Source organism: Phoxinus phoxinus (genome assembly GCF_949152265.1).
Source record: "Phoxinus phoxinus genome assembly, chromosome: 25".
In the NCBI taxonomy this organism is placed as follows: Eukaryota; Metazoa; Chordata; class Actinopteri; order Cypriniformes; family Leuciscidae; genus Phoxinus; species Phoxinus phoxinus.
In genome coordinates, this window is record NC_136900.1 from 2,502,000 (window position 1) to 2,523,943 (window position 21,944).

Sequence of the window (21,944 nt, forward strand, 5' to 3'; positions counted from 1 at the left end):
GTAATATGACATATTTCATCGTGAGACGGGATATTCAAAGAGAAAATTATTGTCTATCAGAAATTGACATGACAGAGAAACTATAAGTAAAAATGTATTTATTTTTTGCCTCAAAACAAAGTTTGTTTGCACCACTTTTATTTTATTTGAAAATGTTCTTGCTTGACACACTTTCCTCTCATGACCATGTCCTTCCAAAATGTTTTCTGTTATTGCACAATATTGCCGGGTATTTAAATCCTGTTGAATTGAAATGAGGTTTTATGATGCTCTCTCAACCTGTTGTTGTGTGTTTAAGTTACAACAAGAGGAAAATCCTGGATGTCATCATCTTCCATCATCAACAGAAGAATTGCATGAATATCAAATGACTGGTTGATGGTTAATTAAAGCGCTTCCAGAACCAGTGCTAATGCTGGTTAAGTTAAATGCCATGTTCTTGATTAAAGTCAGCATGCAACAGAAGTTGCTCTCGTCGTTCCTTCTCTATTGTGTCGTATATCGAGTGAAACGCTTCAGGAACAAGAACAAATGTGGGCGGGGCTTGATTTTGTCTGTGGGGAATTGATTGGATGGTTGTTGTGTGCTATTGGAGGATCTCGTGTGATTGACAGGTTATAGCCCCGCCCTCATCATCAGAGAAGAGAAGAGATGCTGCCAGAGGAAGTTATTCTGATTCAAGATTACCAGGAACATGAATTTAACACCATAATGATGTGCACCAATAAATCATTTATAAAAAACACAGCAATATTCCATAAATAAAGAATTGCCTATTTTGATTTCATGGTGACTTTCAAGCTGTGCCAAAAAATTTAAATAAAAGGCCATTCAGATGATGCAAATGATAAGCTTCCTAAATCAACCAGAGCAGGTGCAGTCATTTGCAACTTAAATGTGTCTGACTTCTGGAGTAGTTTAAAGGCACACTATGTAATTCCTACATGTGTACCTTTAATATTCAGTTCCTGTCGAAAACTGTTCCAATGGGCGGAATATGCCCATTCATGAATATTCATGAAAAACTGTTCCAACGGACGGAGCATACATGCATATTCATTAAAAACTGTTCTAATGGGCGGAGCATACATGCATATTCATGAATATTCATGAAAAACTGTTCTAATGGGCGGAGCATACATGCATATTCATGAAAAACTATTCTATGGACGGAGCATACATGCATATTCATTAAAAACTGTTCTAATGGACGGAGCATACATGCATATTCATTAAAAACTGTTCTAATGGGCGGAGCATACATGCATATTCTTGAATATTCATGAAAAACTGTTCTAATGGGCGGAGCATACATGCATATTCATGAAAAACTATTCTATGGATGGAGCATACATGCATATTCATTAAAAACTGTTCTAATGGGCGGAGCATACATGCATATTCATGAATATTCATGAAAAACTGTTCTAATGGGCGGAGCATACATGCATATTCATGAAAAACTATTCCAACGGACGGAGCATACATGCATATTCATGAAAAACTGTTCTAATGGGCGGAGCATACATGCATATTCATGAATATTCATGAAAAACTGTTCTATGGGCGGAGCATACGTGCATATTCATAAATATTCATGAATAACTGTTCTATGGGCGGAGCATACGTGCATATTCATAAATATTCATGAAAAACTGTTCTATGGGCGGAGCATACGTGCATATTCATAAATATTCATGAAAAACTGTTCTATGGGCGGAGCATACGTGCATATTCATGAAAAAATTCTAATGGGCGGAGGATACGTGCATGTTCATGAATATTCATGAAAAACTGTTTTATGGGCGGAGCATACGGGCATATTCATAAATATTCATGACAAACTGTTCTATGGGCGGAGCATACGTGCATATTCATGAATATTCATGAAAAACTGTTCTATGGGCGGAGCATATGTGCATATTCATGAATATTCATGAAAAACTGTTCTATGGGCGGAGCATATTCATGAATATATTTTCACGTGCATATTTGTGAAAAACTGTTCTATGGGCGGAGCATACGTGCATATTCATGAAAAAAATTCTAATGGGCGGAGCATACGTGCATATTCATGAATATTCATGAAGAAATGTTCTATGGGCGGAGCATACGTGCATGGTTACCTATTCCTTACCTATAGCGGCTAATGAAGTCTCGTTTATATATTTTTAAATTTATAATACATTTCTATAATTAAAGCTGTTTTAACTCAACAAACAACCACTGCTAGGGGGATGAAAACATTTGAAATCTTTGCTCTACACCTTATATTTTTGACAATCTCGTACTCTTCCGTATGTCTCGTGTTCTCTGTGAAAGTGGCAGTATTCCCGGAGCAGCTCGTTATCCCGCTGTCAGAGACGGCTTTGAAGATTCCTGAAGGAACTCCCACACATTTCTGTTTTCCTGAGAGATTCAAGAGTATATTGCGCTTCATCTTTCTGCTCGGCACTTCGCTCGACTACAGCGGCAGACGGGACAGAGCTGCTGGTGTGACATCACTTCAGGCCAAAGCGCAGAACGAGTTTTAGCACCGCCGGCTCCATTGTCCCGAAGGCAATGGGGTTTTTGAATGGGGTTTAGAGTAAATGGCTGAATAATGCAGCTAAATAGTGCAGTGAATTCTCTGGATGTCCAGTAAAGAGCAGATTCAGGGCTTTCCAGAGACACTACATGTTCAGAGGCTTCACCAGGACAAACACTTCTGATTGGTCTTTAAAATGACTGACATTAATTTAGTGATCAAGTTAAGCACTCTTATGGAAATATGATACAATTTTGTAATTATAATTTTCTAATAGTTTGTCTTAAATCAGCATATCAGGAAAATTAGGTTTCTAATCAAAATATGTCCACAAGAGGATGTTTATCAGGCATTCTGGTAGACAACTAGGGAAATTATACATCAATATTCCTATGAAATATTAGATATTATTAGGAAAATGTTGTTACTCCCATTATTACACTTATTTTTTCATCACATGTTGCTCCATGAACACATTAATATGCAGATTAGATACAGTGTCTGTATAGATAGGCTATTATTGAATGGGAAAACACATTTATTGCCATTTTACCCACATATTGCATATGGTATATCAATACATTCTGTTTTATATTTTATAATATAGTTGAGAATCATCTTTATACAAAGTTTGGTAAAAAAAATAAAAAATTCCTGAAACCTACAAATTGATTGGCGAATTAAAAAAAATCCCTTTGTTTTTGCTACGTCATTTTATTTGTTAAACAACCGAGTCCTGGAGTCACTACGGTGGACATAGCATACCAAATTAATAAAATATAATTTTTCAAAAATGTTATAGTTGTGCTCTTATAAACTGTTATAACTCAAACGTTCTGGGAAAATGTTTTTAGATAAAAACTGAAAGTGTTGTCGGAAGCTTAGTGATGGTAACTATAATTAAACAAGTGAATTGATAAAAAAAGTGTCAGGAACAATGTTTAGTTGAACAGTAGGCCTAATAATCACTAGAACTAATCACATCCAAATAGTAATCCAGATACACTCAATAATAATATGGTAGACAAAGTTTAACACTCACTATTAGTCAGTTACAGCCGAACAATGTTATTCTGTCAGATACAGTCGGGAATCGTGCGCATGCGCAGAAAGGGGGGAGGAGTCGCTGAAAAAGGTGAATGGCTCTAATGGCTGGCTAGCTAATCAGATGGAGAAAAAAACACATTAAAATGTTCCTGAGTGTGAATTTCACTACTGTACATGTGCTGTAAACCCTTTATAAGGATTTTATGATTGAAAGCATCTCTCTTTCTATATGCATTGCTCTTTAAGCCGAGAGTGATAGAGTCGTTTCCTCTGATCTCATGAGGCTTTAGCATGCTAGCATGCCCTCTGATTTTATATCTCTCCTGAGCGCCGATATCGACCCCAGTTCTCCTAAATCACTCTATTCCAAAGGTAAGAACGTGTTTTTGTGATACTACGTCCTTTCTTCATTCATTTAGGTTTGCATGTGTCTTCACGGAGGCGTTTAGTTGCGGATAAACATGAAGAATTGCTAACGTTACTTAGCACGAGAGGAGAGCACGCGCTAGCTGTGTGTATGTATAAATGTGTGTATATGTATGAGTGTACATGTAGGTCTATGTATGCGTATGCGTGTGTGTGTGTGTTGACTCTATATATAAATGCGTGTGCGTGTGTGTATTTGCGTGTGTGTGTGTGTCTGTGTGTGAGAGAGAGAGAGTGGGTGTGTGTTTGTTTACACACATTATAAGTGACTCGTGGCTCCGAGACAACCAAGGTTTGTTGTCGAACACCAAACATGTATTTCGGACACACACTGTTGTTGTGGTGTATTATATACACTGAGTTTGAAGTACTATAAAAGTTGGACTAGTGCCATCATGATGGATGATGCTACTGATCCACGCCTATCATAATTAATATTTCATCTGCCAACAGCAAGACATTGAGCTTGACAGCTAACATGTTGCTGAATGTAGCTGGCAGTGTGTGTCTCAGTAGAAGGTAAGCACACAACAGACCTGACTTGAGCGTATGATGTTCTAATGTTGATATGATACTTGTACAGTAAGCCAGTCATCTGTAATATTGATGACAGGTACAGTATATTTACCCTGTGGTGAGCCAATGGGAAGTGCATAACATCCCTTTTTGGGGTTTATGTGCTGATAATGATGCAGATTTGAATATAAACTAAATGTTTTAGATTTACCAATTTAACTACCATGTGTTAAGCTCTTTAAAGTTGTGGATTCTGGTTTGCTGTCAGTGTTTTTAGTTTAATATCTTTCCTCTGTGTCGTTAGCATTGTAGTTGTGGTGTGGACTTCATGATTCTCATAGACTTATAATGATTATTAAAGCGTTCTCGTTCTTCCTGAAGGCCCGTTCACACCTAGATTAATGTTTATCATGAAAATTTGACATGCCTATATGATTTGTCTGTCCAGATTAATGCGAAAGATATGGCAGACGCCAGACGGGCTGAATGGAAATGAAAACGCAAATCCTCTCTCTGACAGCAGGTGGCGATTCTAGAAGAAATGGGCATGAGGTTTATAAACGTGGTTTTGCACATCATGCTCCGCCTCGTGCTCAGTTAAACGCTTTCAAAGCACTGCATTGACCACAAATGCGCATGGACACGTTGGTGGAGTTGCACGGTATACCGTTACTACGGTGGTATCGCGATACTAAAGCTTCAAAATACTGGCGATGCCACTGTATTATTAATCTTTAGTGTCGTCAATATGGTAGTTCTGTACGTAGAGCTGCACCATTAATCGTTAAAAGATTGCGATCTCGATTCAAACACCTGCGCATCTCATTCATAGATAACAACGGGTACTATACGGTTATCCGGACCACACGATGGCCTACCCCTAACCCCGCCCCTAAACCTACCTGTCACTGGGGTTATGACCAATCATACTATGGCCTACCCCTAACCCCGCCCCTAAACCTACCCGTCACTGGGGTTAAGACCAATCATACTATGGCCTACCCCTAACCCCGCCCCTAAACCTACTCGTCACTGGGGTTATGACCAATCATACGATGGTCTACCCTAACCCCGCCCCTAAACCTACCCGTCACTGGGGTTATGACCAATCATACTATGGCCTACCCCTAACCCCGCCCCTAAACCTACCCGTCACTGGGGTTAAGACCAATCATACTATGGCCTACCCCTAACCCCGCCCCTAAACCTACCCGTCACTGGGGTTATGACCAATCATACGATGGCCTACCCCTAACCCCGCCCCTAAACCTACTCGTCACTGGGGTTATGACCAATCATACGATGGTCTACCCTAACCCCGCCCCTAAACCTACCCGTCACTGGGGTTAAGACCAATCATACGATGGCCTACCCCTAACCCCGCCCCTAAACCTACTCGTCACTGGGGTTAAGACCAATCATACGATGGCCTACCCCTAACCCCGCCCCTAAACCTACCCGTCACTGGGGTTAAGACCAATCATACGATGGCCTACCCCTAACCCTGCCCCTAAACCTACCCGTCACTGGGGTTAAGACCAATCATACGATGGCCTACCCCTAACCCCGCCCCTAAACCTACCCGTCACTGGGGTAAAAACCAATCACACGATGGCCTACCCCTAACCCCGCCCCTAAACCTACCCGTCACTGGGGTTAAGACCAATCAGGGATGACTATACGGATTATACGGGACTAAAAGACACACGTGTGGTCTGGATAACCGTATAGTTCCTGACAACGTTTCAGTTCTGTCTATTAAACCTTCGACGAAACCACACTGAAACATTCAGATGTGAATGTTATGAAACTGCTTCAGAAACAGTCCTTTCAATCATTATCTAATCCTAGAAGAACTGGGATAAAAGTGTATAATTCGGATATAAACACTGATGTCTACGGTAGCGATCGAAATAGAGTAAATCACCTTTTGAAAGGAACTTAATGCTTTCAAATGAATATTGTATCAATGACATTGTTACGCCAGTAGGTGGCGACAGGAGATAATGTTTGTCATTGAATCATTCATTCAAGAGATTCGTTCAAAAACGCTGATTCATCCAGTAATGAAGTGAAGACTTTATCAGCGAGTCATTGAATCATTCACTCAACCTGATTAAAAAATAAAAATATATTTTTTTTAAATAGACTGCAGTTCATCAGGAGAAAGGGACTGAAATTATTTTTTAAAACAAATAATTTTTCCAATGCTCAATCATCACTTTTTAATCAACATCATAATCTGCGTCTCATTCGAGCACTTCTGGAACAGCAGTAACGGGTCGTCTCTAGAATCATCTTTGCGATGACAAATCAATGCAATTCCTTTCATTAACAGCGACATTTGCACTCGGTTCTTCAATCATATCAATCAAACATTATAAATGAATTATGTCATTTTTAAACAGTTTTACCGTTCTTGAATCCATCCAGCCGATCTCCGGGTCTGGCGGGAGCACTTTTAGCATAGCTTAGCATAGATCATTGAATCTGATTAGACCGTTAGCATCTCTCTCAAAAAAATGACCAAAGAGTTTCGATATTTTAAAAACTTGACTCTTCTGTAGTTACATCGTAAACTAAGACCGACAGAAAATAAAAAGTTCTTAGTTCATGATGTAACTACAGAAGAGTCAAGCTTTAAATATATCAAAACTCTTTGGTCATTTTTTTGAGAGAGATGCTAACGGTCTAATCAGATTCAATGATCTGTCTAAGCTATGCTAAAAGTGCTTCCGCCAGACCCGGAGATCGGCTGAATGGATTCGAAAACGGTAAAACTGTTTAACTCTCATGGAAAATGAGCCTATGTTCCTTAAATATACATCCCGCCCTCCAGTCAGAGTGGGAAATGTCAATATATGGGGGCAAAACGGGTGCTAATTTCAATTAAATGAAGCCGAATTGCATCGCGGCGCCCTGGAAACCACCCACAGCGAGGGCGAGCTTTGCATTAGCGAACGCCACACACTGACTAAAGCTGGGATATTGGTCTCAAGCTGTTTGACCTCGGTCACATGACCTTTTGTGCTCGATTCACTCCACCCAACTTTGTAGTGGCAGACGTGTTTAATAGTTCCTCCTCGGACTGCGGTGTCGATGACTGTTCTCATTATGCGGCGCCGGCGCCACCTGTGGAGGCTTCACGCCGCCAGCGTTCACAGATGAAGAAGTGTGGCATTACTGTGACACTCCTTTCCAGCTTCAAGAGCAGTTTTTCTGTCCCGTTCTTTTGAACAGATTTAATCCCTGCGATATAAAACGTCGCCTTGGCCGAGGAGAATCCCGTTATCTGCGTGTCGTCCAGGGATGCGGCGTGTTAGAATAGCAGGAATGCGGGACACGTGGTGTTCAGGAGTGTTGCTAGCATCTCTGCGCTCGCCGCTGTGGTTCTCTGAGCCAGACTGACACTCATGACATGGCACGCTTTATTAATAGGCTACAAAATATAGTGCTTAACAATTAAAACGGTCCAATTTTTGATCTTCAACAAAGTCAGAAAATATTGTTCTTCCACCGTGAAAAAAATGGCAAGGTGGAAGAACAATATTTTCTGACTTAAAATATTCATTTATATTATACGTTCCTATGTTTAAAAATGTTGTTAGACATTAAAAATCACAGTGTTTATTATTTGCTGTGAAGTTTTAAATAAAAAAGAAATATAGAATAGAACAATTGATAGTCACATTGACAGACAGAAAGTAAATATAACCCTAACAACATTTTTAAACATAGGAACGTATAATATAAATAATTAAATAAAGTAATATGACAGAACAAGTAACAGGATTGCTGATTTAACACTTCAGGAGATATCTGGTTTGGGACAAAATGTTGATTTATAGTTAATAACTTTTACAAATTTTATTATTTTATTTATTAAATTGTGATGTTATTACATTTTTCATTGGGGAAATTATCCTATGATTTTCCTTAAAGTCCCCCTAAAGTTATTGTAGCTTCATTAATAGCTGTGAATTTATGCCACAGTTTGACTTTCTATAAGTTTTTATATTTATATCAACTTTATTTCACAGCAAATAATAAACACATTTTAAAACCTTGACTTGTGAGGTTTTGATGTTTTCTAGCAACTTTTTTAAACATAGGAACATATAAATAATAAAAATAAAAGTAATATGACTGAACAAGTAGCAGATTTAAAGATTTAGGATCTGGTTTGGGACAAAAAGAAAGTTGATTCATAGGTATCAACTAAAATATGAGATTATTTTACTTATTAAACTGTGATGTTACATTTTTAATAGTGGAAAAATAATTCTGTCTTTAATTATCCTACGATCTTCCTTAAAATCCCCCTGTATTCAATAATTGTATCCCTTAAATCTAATTTTTAATCACCAAAATGACATTTAAAAGTTTTTTCCTGTGTAAAAAAAATTCTGTCATGCCTTTAAAATATCTTGAATGTAACTCGACATCCTTGCCTCATTTAGCATGCGCGGTTCTATGAATATGCAAACGAGCCCCGCCTCCACTCACTCACTCAGAGATCCACTGGTTGACGATCACGTTGATCTGATTGGTTACAAGGTAGTGTGTGACGTCAGAAACACCAGCGATTTCAAACTGTGTTTTTGAGACTGTCTTTGGTTCACTGCAGTTTTAACAGAAAATACTCAGCAATGCTGTCCACTTATGAACTTACACATGGATTGTCTTAAAGCAGATTAATAACACCACATAGACACATAAACAACATTAAAAGAGCTGGATTTTAATGTAATGGGACACCAATTTGTAAGCATATAAACATTCACTTTACTTTATGAATTGGGTAAGAAAGAAAACCCTTCATAGATGGTCAGAGTACAGTGCACTCGAGCAGGAATAATCTCCGGCAGTAAAAACACAGTATTGTTTTGTTATGGGAAGTAACTCTGTTGTGTTTGGCAAGGGTTTGCAGGTAGTGTGAGCGGCAGTAAACCCGCTTCAGTGCGTCGCTATCAGCAGCAGCGCTGTAGTCATCAACACGCGATCGAGACACAAGGGCACCGGGACCGAGTGTCCCTCCGTGAGCTCGGGGAATCATAAACACCTCCGCTTATTAAATATCTGCGGCTCATCAGAGACGCCGTGCCCAGCGCTAACACCTTATCAACTATATATAGTGTGAGCGCTCCACTTTCCTCATGATGAAACGTATGAGATTTCAGTTTGTTGTTGCTGACAGTATTTGAGTGAAATGTAGACGTCTGTCTCTGGCTAATATGGCAGATCTCCTGGACTCTTATTATCACTAAAAGCAAATGCTTACCAGTTACAGATGGCATCGTAGCACGTAAATGTCGTCATGCATATGTTATTATGATTCCATACACATCAATATCATTATTGGATCATGTCATGGTGTAATAAACACATCAATTAACACAGTGTTTATTCTGCATTCATTTTTGTATAAAATATTTCCATTCTTTGCTTTTTTTGGGATCTTTGTAAATGTCCGTGACAGTAGTAAATGAACATGACTTGTTCACTGCTTATAAACCCACCTACATGTTTCACAGACTGTAATTTAGTAGACACACACACACACACACACTAATATTTTATTTTTGGTGCAGTTGTCTTGTCATGCACAGTTATTATACCTTGATTTAGGGTGTGTTCACACCTGTAGTTTGGTTCACTTGCTTCTTTTGGTCAGGAAATTATACATTTAAAGGGTTAGTTCACCCAGAACTGTAAACTCTGTCAGTAATGACTCTCCTCATGTTGTTCCCCGTCAGACTTTCCTTCATCTTCAGGACACAAATGAAGATATTGAATCTGAGAGCGGTCTCACTCCTCCATAGGCTTCTATTGTAATTGAAACTTGCCGGCCCAGAAAGTTAGTAAAGATAATGTTTAAAATAGTCCGAGTGACTCAACCTAAAGATTATCAGGCGACGAGAACACTTTTGTGTGCAAAAAACAAAACAAAATAACAACTTTATTGAACTTGTGATGTTCTTCAGTGTGGGCCTTCGAGTGAGTTCACAGCGCAGCGCTTCGTCAGAATGCAGGCTCACTATTGGCCAGCGTATACCATGCCCATATCTTATGGCATCACGTCACTTTACACGTCTTTGGTCCATATTGCGCTCATATTTCAGTCGAACTGCACCAGAGCTCGTTTTAATCCAACCAAACCTGCTGAGTGTCAACACATAGCCTTTGTGAAACAGATTGGGACCCATTAATAAACAATAACATTTTCAGTGCTGTTCAAAATCAAAAGCACTGTATGCTGCAAGATTATTCATTATTGCTCAATATTGTATTATTCTTGAAAAGCTATTTGTTCTAAGATAAGTCCATACACACCCTTTTCATCTCCATGTGTGCCGTAACTCTGTCTGACGCACCCACCGCTAGCCTAGCTTAGCACAAAGACTGGAGGTAAATGGCTCCAGCTAGCATACTGTTCCCAATAAGTGAATTATGTTTCTCTCGTCTCCTCTCCACGGGGCTTCTCAGGCGCTGCGAGCAAATCACTCCGGAGAAGTAGTGCTTCGCTTCTGAGAATATAGTTCCCAGTGTGTATACGGTTAGAAGATGGCTGTCTCATGTGACCTTGTTATTTGTACACGCTGTGACTACACCAGGGTTATTATAGTTTTGCATTATTCATTAGTTTTTATTTTTATTTCGTTTTAACTTTGTGTTTTCAAATTCAGTTTAGTTTTAATTAGTTTCTAACGTGGGTTTGCTAGTTTAGTTTAGTTTTTAGTTTTTGAAAATGCTTAGTTTTAGTTTAGTTTTAATTAGTTTTAGTATTAGTTTTAGTCTTTGTCTCCGACAGGCTGCAATCGGGAGCCCGACGCGAAGCGGAGGGATCTTGAGCAGCCTGAAGGGGTTGTATTCCCAATAACTACCGACTCGCTATACATTATCCCGCTTATTACATGGCTACCTATCAAATAAATCACTACTTTGAAACAAAATATTGATTTAAAAAGGAAGTTTATTGATAGTTTACGATTGTATTGCTTCCGCTAAGCTTCCGCCAAAGAAAATAGTGCGCTCCGTCTACGGTTAGAATTCTGTGAGTCCATATAGCAACGCTCTGTTTTTCATGGCAACGGTCTGTTATACTCCGCAGCGGTGTGTTATCAAGAAATAACAGACCGCATTCTACATTGGAGTTCAACCAAGCCATGTAATAAAACAAAATATAACCTTAAAAAGGATGGGACAAATGGGCTGCCAATGTAGATCAGAAGGCCGTTGAAAAAGAAAAGAAATAAAGTATTAAATCCCGAGATGTATCGATAAAGGTACGTCGGTCCATCGGGCATTTGCCCGGAATGCCAGATTACCATTCCAGCCCTGCAGCTTATAACGTTAGTGTTTTGACAACGACAACACAAGTGCATTTTAAGTTACCTCAAACTTGCGACTAGTTAACTTTTTAAAGAAGGCCCAATTGCTTCTCATATGAACATTATATTCAGAGAATATAAAATATTTGTATACCACTTTTTATGCGTGTGATTGTGTAAGTGATTGTGTAAAGGTGTTTATGAGATACCAACCTTTTGCGAACTTGCTTCAACGTCGCGTCGAACACGTTCACATGGAGACGTTCTCTGGAGACTTGAGGAGGGGAGGGGTGTGTGTGTGTGTGTGTGTGTGTGTGTGTGTGTGTGTGTGTGTGTGTGTGTGTGTGTGTGTGTGTGTGTGTGTGTGTGTGTGTGTGTGTGTGTGTGTGTGTGTGTGTGTGTGTGTGTGTGTGTGTGTGTGTGTGTGTGTGTGTGTGTGTGTGTGTGTGTGTCGCGCGCGCGCGCGCGCATGCATGCGAGTGACAGAGAGACGGAGGGACAGCAGGGAAAGGAAACACAGCTGAGCGAATTCTCTGCGTGTTTTTAAATAGCGTCGAAGGAAAGACATTGACAAAGACGAAAACTAAGGACATTTACTCTATAATTTTATTTTATTTTAGTTAGTTTTGTCAACCACACATTACAGTTTTATTTAGTTATCGTTTTTTTGTTTTGCCTCGTTTTTATTTTTATTTCAGTTAACGACAATGTTTTTTCCCATCTAGTTTTAGTTTTTTCGTTCGTTTTCGTTAACGATTATAACCCTGGACTACACAGATCACAGCATGTAAATAGGAAAATGTTGGCGTTATTTTGTCACTTATTGGGAGCAGAATGCTAGCTGGAGCCATTTACCTCCAGTCTTTGTGCTAAGCTAGGCTAGCGGTGGGTGCGTCAGACAGAGTTACGGCACGCATGGAGATGAAAAGGGTGTGTGTGGACTTATCCAACTCTGGGGGATACGGGGAATAAGCTCAAGTCCCAAAAAGTCGGCGTATTCCTTTAAATATTAGCAAAATTTGATTTTAGCTATTTGAATTCTAAAGGCAATTCTTAAAGTCGGCATGAAATCAAAATTGACCCTATTTACATTGTTAGCGGATATTACTAGTCGTGTGGTGAACAATTAATCCGTGCAAGTTAATACACGGAAAACAATTGTTTGCCGAAGTTATCTTTAAAGGGGTCATGACATGGGTTGTTTCATTTTATTATTATGTTCCCTTAGGTGCAATTATAGTATTACTATAGTTTTTTTTACTAAAAACTTTTAAAATGTAGTGATTTATGACCTTTTCCCTGTTTCTCATCCTCTGATTCACACAGTCTGTTTTGGGGGTGTTTCCCCTTTAAGAGTTCAGTGTTAACGCCCACTGCTATGATTGGCTAACGTCAGTGCCTATGCATCAATTATTAACGCCCCCAGCCAGAACATTTGCGGATCAGCGTATTTAAAAAGTAGTTTAAAGTTTTAAATACATTACTTACAGTTTGCGTCGTCGTTGTTGAGCCCAGAATAGTCGGCACGGACTTATCTTTGAGCAACAGTTTTCTGGCAAAGCCAGCATCATTTTGGGATTTGTTCTCAAAACAGTCATCCTTCAAATGTATAGAACAAACGCTTAAACTAACACTGCCGTGACTGAGACGTCCGCAAAAAATAAAGTGCATCCATTTTCCCCTGACGACTGGATCTTTCGCAGCGTATTCAAAGATGTTGTTTGTCCACAGCCAGGAACAGCACATCTGCGGCGTCGTCATTTCCCTGTACACAGACCCACTCGCTGTCCGTCGACTGAACACTTGTGAGGCGCGACAATGATACGAAATGAGCGTAGTTGTCTTGCGCTTTAAGCGTAGTTGTCTTGTGCCGGAGGCGGTCATATGCAAACGCTGGTACGTCACTTCGTACCGTGGCGTCACTTCTTACCATGGATCCAGAGCGAGCTGTATTTAGAGCTTGATTAAATAAATGATTCGTTTATAATGGGGAGGACGTCTTAAGCTATGAAACTTGCAGGACGTTTTAATGGTACAAAGACCTCTTATATACCAAAAGATCAAGGCAAATTTGGTTTCTCATGTCATGACCCCTTTAATCAAAGTTTGAAAAGTTACTTCCGGGTCTGGAATGGTTCTTTTTCTGATGACGTAGGCTTGACGGCTTGGGTTGTTTAATCGCTTAACCACTCCCTCAAACTCTGCTGTGGGCGAGAGATGGAGAGGAGGAGCGCTGGAGTAAAACCCTCTGTTCAATATTCCCTTTCACTCGGAAATGCGTCACAACACTTGAGAAAAGTAGTTTGCAACTTCCGGTTCACGCGGATTTAATGTTAGAGGAGAAAAGTACCATATTTTTTTTCCATAGTTTGACTGGTCCTGTGACTTATAGTCAGGTGCGACTTATATATCAAAATTAATTCATACTGACTGAGATGAACCAAGAGAAAACATTACCGTCTGCAGCCGCGAGAGGGCGCTCTAGTTAGCGGAGTTGTTCAGAAGCGACACCGAGGAAGAACTCAATGTATTCAGTGTTGAGGAGTGAGATCGGGAGCTTGGTGAACTTGCTGACCGGTAACTTGCTGACCGGTAACTTGTTGGACTCGCTGGCTAATGTTAGTTTAGCATATTCAGACTCCAGGTATATATTCTTTATGCTGTTGTGCAGCTGAATAACTGATAATGTGTTACGCTAACACACCGGACACTATTCAGCTGTTGTTCTGTGTGCTGTTGTGGAGCTGAATAACCTTTCCAGATTAAATGTCTGTTCTTGGTCTTGGATTTTGTGAAATTAATTTCTAAATAAATGCGACTTATAGTCCAGTGCGATTTATATATGTTTTTTTCCTCTTCATGACACATTTTTTGACTGATGCAACTTATACTCCGGAGCGACTTATAGAGACAGAGCGCATTTAGGCCACGCCCACACCGGCGGGGAAACAATCCAACCGTCTCCATTGACTGCATGGCGAGAGGCTCCTCCTCGTCATTTCTTGCTTCTAACTAAAGACAGGAAAATGCCTAAAAGCGGCTGTGTGACGAGGTGTCCAGCAAACAAGCTCAGATTGTCATAATAGATTTTTCAAATATTTCATTGCATGGTTTTTGCATTCGAATGTTCAGTTTAGTTTTTTATTCTAATAATGTTCTGAATGCTAATGTGTGTGTGCCGCCCTAACCTCCGCCGGCGCCCTCTGCTGCAGAGTCGGTGTATGACCTGCTCCCCAAAGAGCTGCAGTTGCCCTCGGTGGATCAGCAGGACAGCCGGCTCCCCATGAGCCAGAAGAGCGGCGGAGAGGCGGGCCCCCCCCCTGCTGCGGCCCTGGCCTCAGGTACACACACTCCAGCGCTCACGCTACACACACTCCAGCGCTCACGCTACACACACTCCAGCGCTCACGCTACACACACTCCAGCGCTCACGCTACACACACTCCAGCGCTCACGCTACACACACTCCTGCGCTCACGCTACACACACTCCAGCGCTCACGCTACACACTCCAGCGCTCACGCCACACACTCCAGCGCTCACGCTACACACTCCAGCGCTCACGCTACACACACTCCAGCGCTCACGCCACACACACTCCAGCGCTCATGCCACACACGCTCCAGCGCTCACGCTACACACTCCAGCGCTCACGCTACACACTCCAGCGCTCACGCCACACACTCCAGCGCTCACGCTACACACTCCAGCGCTCACGCTACACACTCCAGCGCTCACGCTACACACTCCAGCGCTCACGCTACACACTCCAGCGCTCACGCTACACACTCCAGCGCTCACGCTACACACTCCAGCGCTCACGCTACACACTCCTGCGCTCACGCTACACACACTCCAGCGCTCACGCTACACACACTCCAGCGCTCACGCTACACACTCCAGCGCTCACGCTACACACTCCTGCGCTCACGCTACACACTCCAGCGCTCACGCTACACACTCCAGCGCTCACGCTACACACTCCTGCGCTCACGCTACACACACTCTAGCGCTCACGCTACACACTCCAGCGCTCACGCTACACACACTCCAGCGCTCACGCTACACACACTCCAGCGCTCACGCTACACACTCCAGCGCTCACGCTACACACTCCAGCGCTCACGCTACACACACTCCAGCGCTCACGCCGCACACACTCCAGCGCTCACGCCGCACACACTCCTGCGCTCACGCTACACACACTCCTGCGCTCACGCTACACACACTCCAGCGCTCACGCTACACACTCCAGCGCTCACGCTACACACTCCTGCGCTCACGCTACACACACTCTAGCGCTCACGCTACACACTCCAGCGCTCACGCTACACACTCCAGCGCTCACGCTACACACACTCCAGCGCTCACGCTACACACTCCAGCGCTCACGCTACACACTCCAGCGCTCACGCTACACACACTCCAGCGCTCACGCCGCACACACTCCAGCGCTCACGCCGCACACACTCCTGCGCTCACGCTACACACACTCCAGCGCTCACGCTACACACTCCAGCGCTCACGCTACACACTCCAGCGCTCACGCTACACACACTCCAGCGCTCACGCCACACACACTCCAGCGCTCACGCTACACACTCCAGCGCTCACGCTACACACACTCCTGCGCTCACGCTACACACTCCAGCGCTCACGCTACACACTCCAGCGCTCACGCTACACACACTCCAGCGCTCACGCTACACACTCCAGCGCTCACACTACACACTCCAGCGCTCACGCTACACACTCCAGCGCTCACGCTACACACACTCCAGCGCTCACGCTACACACTCCAGCGCTCACGCTACACACTCCAGCGCTCACGCTACACACACTCCAGCGCTCACGCCACACACACTCCAGCGCTCACGCTACACACTCCAGCGCTCACGCTACACACACTCCAGCGCTCACGCTACACACACTCCTGCGCTCACACCGCACACACTCCTGCGCTCACGCCGCACACACTCCTGCGCTCACGCCGCACACACTCCTGCGCTCACGCCGCACACACTCCTGCGCTCACGCCGCACACACTCCTGCGCTCACGCCGCACACACTCCTGCGCTCACGCCGCACACACTCCTGCGCTCACGCCACACACACTCCTGCGCTCACGCCACACACACTCCTGCGCTCACGCCACACACACTCCTATGCTCACGCCACACACACTCCTGCGTTCACGCCGCACACACTCCTGCGCTCACGCCGCTCCACCCGCCTCTGTTCAGTTTCTGTGTGTGTGTGTGTGAAGCTAAACATCCTCTGATTCCTGTGTGCTTCTGGATCTTTACTATACTTTTCTCTTTTGGTGGTGTGATCTTTTTGTGTGTGTGTGTGTGTTTGTGACCATTTCTTTCTAGTGCTTCGGACCTCTGCTTCCCGTTTTCACTTGATGTCACACTCTTTTAAAACCCATCTGGACATCCAGACTTTTTTAGGTTTTTTCTTTTACATGTTTTTTTTCTCTCTCCTTTTGGTCATTTCAGATTTGGCAGACTAACTGGTTTTGAGTGTTTTTCTTGACCTGTCCCATTAAACCTGTTGAGAGCTTCCTGTTATTGAGGTTGAGTGGTGTCCTGATTTCCCCCAGACCCTCTTCTGGAGTCTCGGCCTGTTGTGGTTGAAGCCAGTCAATGAAATATAAACCGCACTCGCTGGCAGCGGTCCTCAGCCCATTAGATGACACCTAAAATCATTTCATTAGAAGCCATTTTTTATCTTTGTCTACAAATATATTGGCGTTAGGCCTAATTTGAGGCTTTTCTCTCAATCTTTTCACTTCTTTTTGGGGAGGCCTTGGCTTCTTTCAACTAATGATAAAATGGCTTGTAATCAGAGTAGGGCTGGGCAATATAGCAGAACAAAAGAAACCCTATATTTAATATGACTCTATATTCAAATATTTACAGTCTTGTCTACGAATGCATTTGCTCTGGAAAAATCGTTTAGGTTTTTTCAACAGCCATTTTTGTCAAGTAAATAAAACGCACAATATGAAAATAATTTGATGCACCAGTATTACAATACATATTAACAGCATTAATACAGTATTTAATAATCTGGATGAAATCAAAATTGATTGTTTTATTTCTTAATGATTCACTCATCTGTGCTTTTTTAACGTAAATTCATCGACTTCGTAATCTTTAATCAAAATGTCATGACTTGTTCTTCCTGTGATATTCTCACTTTTCTTTGCTGACATATGAAATAGGGATGCGCCGATAACTGATAATTCTTTATATTTGAAGGCCGATAATCGGTATATTGGCCAATCTAAATCCAAGTTTTGAAAGCCTGGTTACAAAAACAAGTCTCACCATTAAAAGCCATGTCCCAAACACACAATTATGATGTTCTCATTATAGTTTTATGTAGCCTATATGACAGACTTGCACTGCACATGTTGTACTAAACTGGATTTTCCTTTTTTAAAGTGATTCCACTCCTTTTTCTAGCAGTTCCGACTAAATTTTTATATTGGGCTGATAATGATAACATTAAAAAATTAAAATAATGCAAAAACACGTTCTGCGGAAATTGCCTAAATGTGTTTCGCCCGTTTTGTTGCTGCCCGAGTATCTGAAGCACAGGCTCCGCCCACTCCCGGAAATGGGGGCGGGGACTAGCAGCTCATTTGCATTTAAAGATACACGAAAACTGCATGTTTTTGCTTTCATCCAAACTGCCATTTTGGGCATGGTATAATACATGAACTGTGGGGTATTTTGAGCTGAAACTTGACACACATGTCAAGGGGACATCTGAGACATAAAGGGACATCATAATAATAATAATAATAATAATAATAGGTCCCCTTTAAATCATTTGGCACATTAAAAATCCAATGCCACACAAGGATGTCTGTAAACCTTCTATCTAGAGTCATGCATCTAGAGTCACGCATACTTTTGGTTAATTTAATACAGTTGCCGAAATTAATTAAATTTCAGTTTTTCTTTGATTGGTTGATGTGTTTCAAATCATTTTGATATTTTGCTTCATCAACAAAATAATACTAAATATATTGCCCAGTTCTAATTAAAAGGCAATACTCTGAATGCAAATATAAGTAGCCAGGTTAATGTTACACTACCTCCTGTTTTGACAGAAAGCTGAGGGATATTTAAGCAAAGCAGTTTATGCATCAATACATTTGAGGTCAACCAAACTAGGACAGATTTTTTTTTTTTTACCAAAACTGACCCAATAAAATAGTAATTTATAAAAACAGATGTTTTTATGAAAATGATGATTTTTTTTTTTTGCTCATGATTCTGACCAAAAATGTGCAGATATCTACATTGGATGACCAGCACTTATTGTTTATTCGCTGTCATTTGTCGTTTTTATTCCAGGGAGTTCCCTCTGAATCAGGGAGAGTCTGCATATAAAATGGTCTGCAGTTCTCTGCTTCGTAGGTCAGAAGCTTGTTTATTCTGTCTCCATGGCTACGCTCAGTCCCAACCAAATTGTCCAATTGGCATGCATTAGTCAACACCTCAGAGTTTTCATTGTCCAATATCATGAGTCTATGAGAGGCTGTTTTGAATAGGTCCGCATCAACCAGTACCAGTCCGCCCAATCGGCATGCACTACTCTGAGTTATCATTGGCCATCAGAACTTGTCTGTTAAAGGCTTGAATAGATCAGCACTGGGTTATGCAGACGTGACAACAAATGCTCTGTATACCCCTTATGCATGTTTATTTTTTGCTTTTTAATGGTAGGATTCAGTTATTGGGCCATCATACAAATTAACATGAAAGAATTACGGTATTGGACAATGCATAAGCTTAACTTTTAATTAGCAATTTAACACCAACATTCAAAAACCGATAAAGGGCATTGACCAGATACCATGTCGAGTTTCACTGCTTGATCGGGACGGCTAGCCAGATTTAAAGGGACCGGTTTTAACTGTTCTGCATTGTGCACACTACAGATGCTGCCGCCACTTGCCCCGCTGCCTCCTCCCCTGGAGGACTCAGCACGCTTCCTTCCTGTCCCAGCATGCTCTCTGCTACCTCCGCGCAGGAGCCGGCGTCCAGGCTCGGGCCCGCCCCCGAGGGGGTGCCCGAGAGAGTAGGTGTGGAGCCCGGCTCCGCTGCGGGCGAGAGCCAGGCGACCCCCTCGAAGCGCCGCACCGTCCTGAGCATCTCCCCGCCCCCCGAGGACCTGCTGGACGACAGCCGGATGTCCTGCCAGGATGACCTGCTCCCCAACCCGGACTCGGAGCAGAGCGGCAGCATGTGGATGGACGACTCGGTGTCCAACTTTAGCATGGGCAGCAGCAGCTCGTACAACGACAACACTGAAGTGCCCAGAAAGTCCCGGAAGAGAACTCCGCGGCAGCGTCCGGGGCCGAAGCCCGCGGCCCGCGAGGAGGCCGGCATGGATGTGTTCGATGCAGACAGCGCCAAAGCGCCACACTTTGTTCTTTCGCAACTGGGTTCAGACTCCAAAGTCACACCCAAAGTGAGGTTGGTGTCCTTACATTTTCTAAGTTTGCGCCACAAAAAAATGCAATATGAATAGGGCTGCAGTATTAATCGCAATTTACATGATATCGCACTTAAACCGATTTGGCTTATCGCGATTATGAAATCGTGAAGCCTGTGATTATCTTTCACGCGCAGCTCGTCAGTGATGATCGGCTCTGTGAACGCTCTCCATCGGAAAGCACTGAGTTTGAGTCTCTTATAACAAGCATTTGAAAAAGCAACACGCATCAAACATCTTTCCCAAACATGAGAAGCATTTATGAATGTCCAAACAAAAGACAACATTTAATAACATGCTTTCACTCCAAACTCACTTCATAACGACAGATGTGCTTCTTACAGGGAATAAGGCAGTCGTGTGTTTATTAGTCATGTTTAATCAATCAAAGCGTTTCAAACTTCTGTTTATTCAGATACAGTGATGATGCCCATAGTGATTTCCTGGAATGATGTGTGTTATCGTACTTCTGCGTGTGAGAGACGCCCTCTAGTGCTCCGAGGGATATGTGGTGTGTGTGTGTGTGTGAGAGAGACGCCCTCTAGTGTTCAGATGGAGCAGCATTTACTGCCGATCAGCCGCTGCACTGACAAGCTGCACATAAAGTAATCACAGCCTTTGCCAAATCGCGTGCGGTTTCATAGCGATTAATCGGGCAGCCCTATTTGCGCATCAAAAAAATTCAACATGATAGACGATGTTTGAATTGCTTGTTTTTATCATACCTTTAGCTCCCTGGAAGTGTCAAACAATCAGAAAGGGGGGATTCTCTCCATCCAGCACCCGCAGAAGAGCGAAGGGAAGGAGCTGAAGATCCTGATCCAGCCGGAGACTCAGCACAGAGCACGATACCTCACCGAGGGAAGCAGAGGATCCGTCAAAGACCGCACCCAGCAGGGATTCCCCACAATCAAAGTAAGAATTTAAATAACATTATATTATCCGTACAAATATGCATTTATGGAAGTAGTACAGAACAGTCATGTGTTCGTTTCCCAGGGAAGTAGAATGTGTGCCTTGAAATGCAATGTAAGTCGCTTTGGATAAAAGCGGCTGCCAAATACATGAATGTAAAATGTAATGTTTCTATATGTGGTACATCAGTTAGAGGGAGTCGGTGAACCAGTGGTGCTCCAAGTATTTGTGGCTAATGACGCTGGACGTGTGAAGCCTCATGGGTTTTATCAAGCCTGCAGAGTGACGGGCCGCAACACAACGGCATGCAAGGAAGTGGATATCGAGGGGACCACAGTTATCGAAGTGAACCTTGAGCCGACCAGCTCCATGACCCTACCGTAAGGATCATCCGTCTGTGGTCTAATCACTTTCAGTTGATGTGTTTTAGTTTGGTAAAGTGTAATGTGATGTGTGTTGGCAGCGTGGACTGTGTGGGCATCTTGAAGCTGAGGAATGCCGATGTTGAAGCTCGTATAGGGGTTGCTGGCTCCAAAAAGAAGAGCACTCGAGCTCGTTTGGCCTTCAGAGTCAACATCCCAAGACCTGACGGATCTGTCCTGACCCTTCAGACTCTCTCCTCTCCTATCTTATGCAGTAAGTGCACAGGGTATAGATTTGATATT

General features: G+C 42.5%; 1 protein-coding gene across 2 annotated transcripts in view; it reads left to right on the plus strand.

The window, feature by feature from the left end:
• The first annotated feature begins 3,622 nt into the window (after positions 1–3,622).
• nfat5a (nuclear factor of activated T cells 5a) overlaps positions 3,623–21,944 on the plus strand; it is a 28,062-nt gene continuing 9,740 nt past the window's right edge. The window contains exons 1-7 of one of the 2 annotated variants that reach the window (XM_079602761.1): positions 3,656–3,946; positions 4,454–4,519; positions 15,060–15,188; positions 19,808–20,345; positions 21,096–21,279; positions 21,469–21,659; positions 21,743–21,915. In XM_079602761.1, the coding sequence (XP_079458887.1) occupies positions 15,131–15,188; positions 19,808–20,345; positions 21,096–21,279; positions 21,469–21,659; positions 21,743–21,915 (1,144 nt within the window). In that variant the 5' untranslated portion in view covers positions 3,656–3,946; positions 4,454–4,519; positions 15,060–15,130. Of the gene's footprint in view, positions 3,947–4,453; positions 4,520–15,059; positions 15,189–19,807; positions 20,346–21,095; positions 21,280–21,468; positions 21,660–21,742; positions 21,916–21,944 lie in introns of both variants that reach the window. The other variant, XM_079602760.1, reaches the window with a different exon arrangement.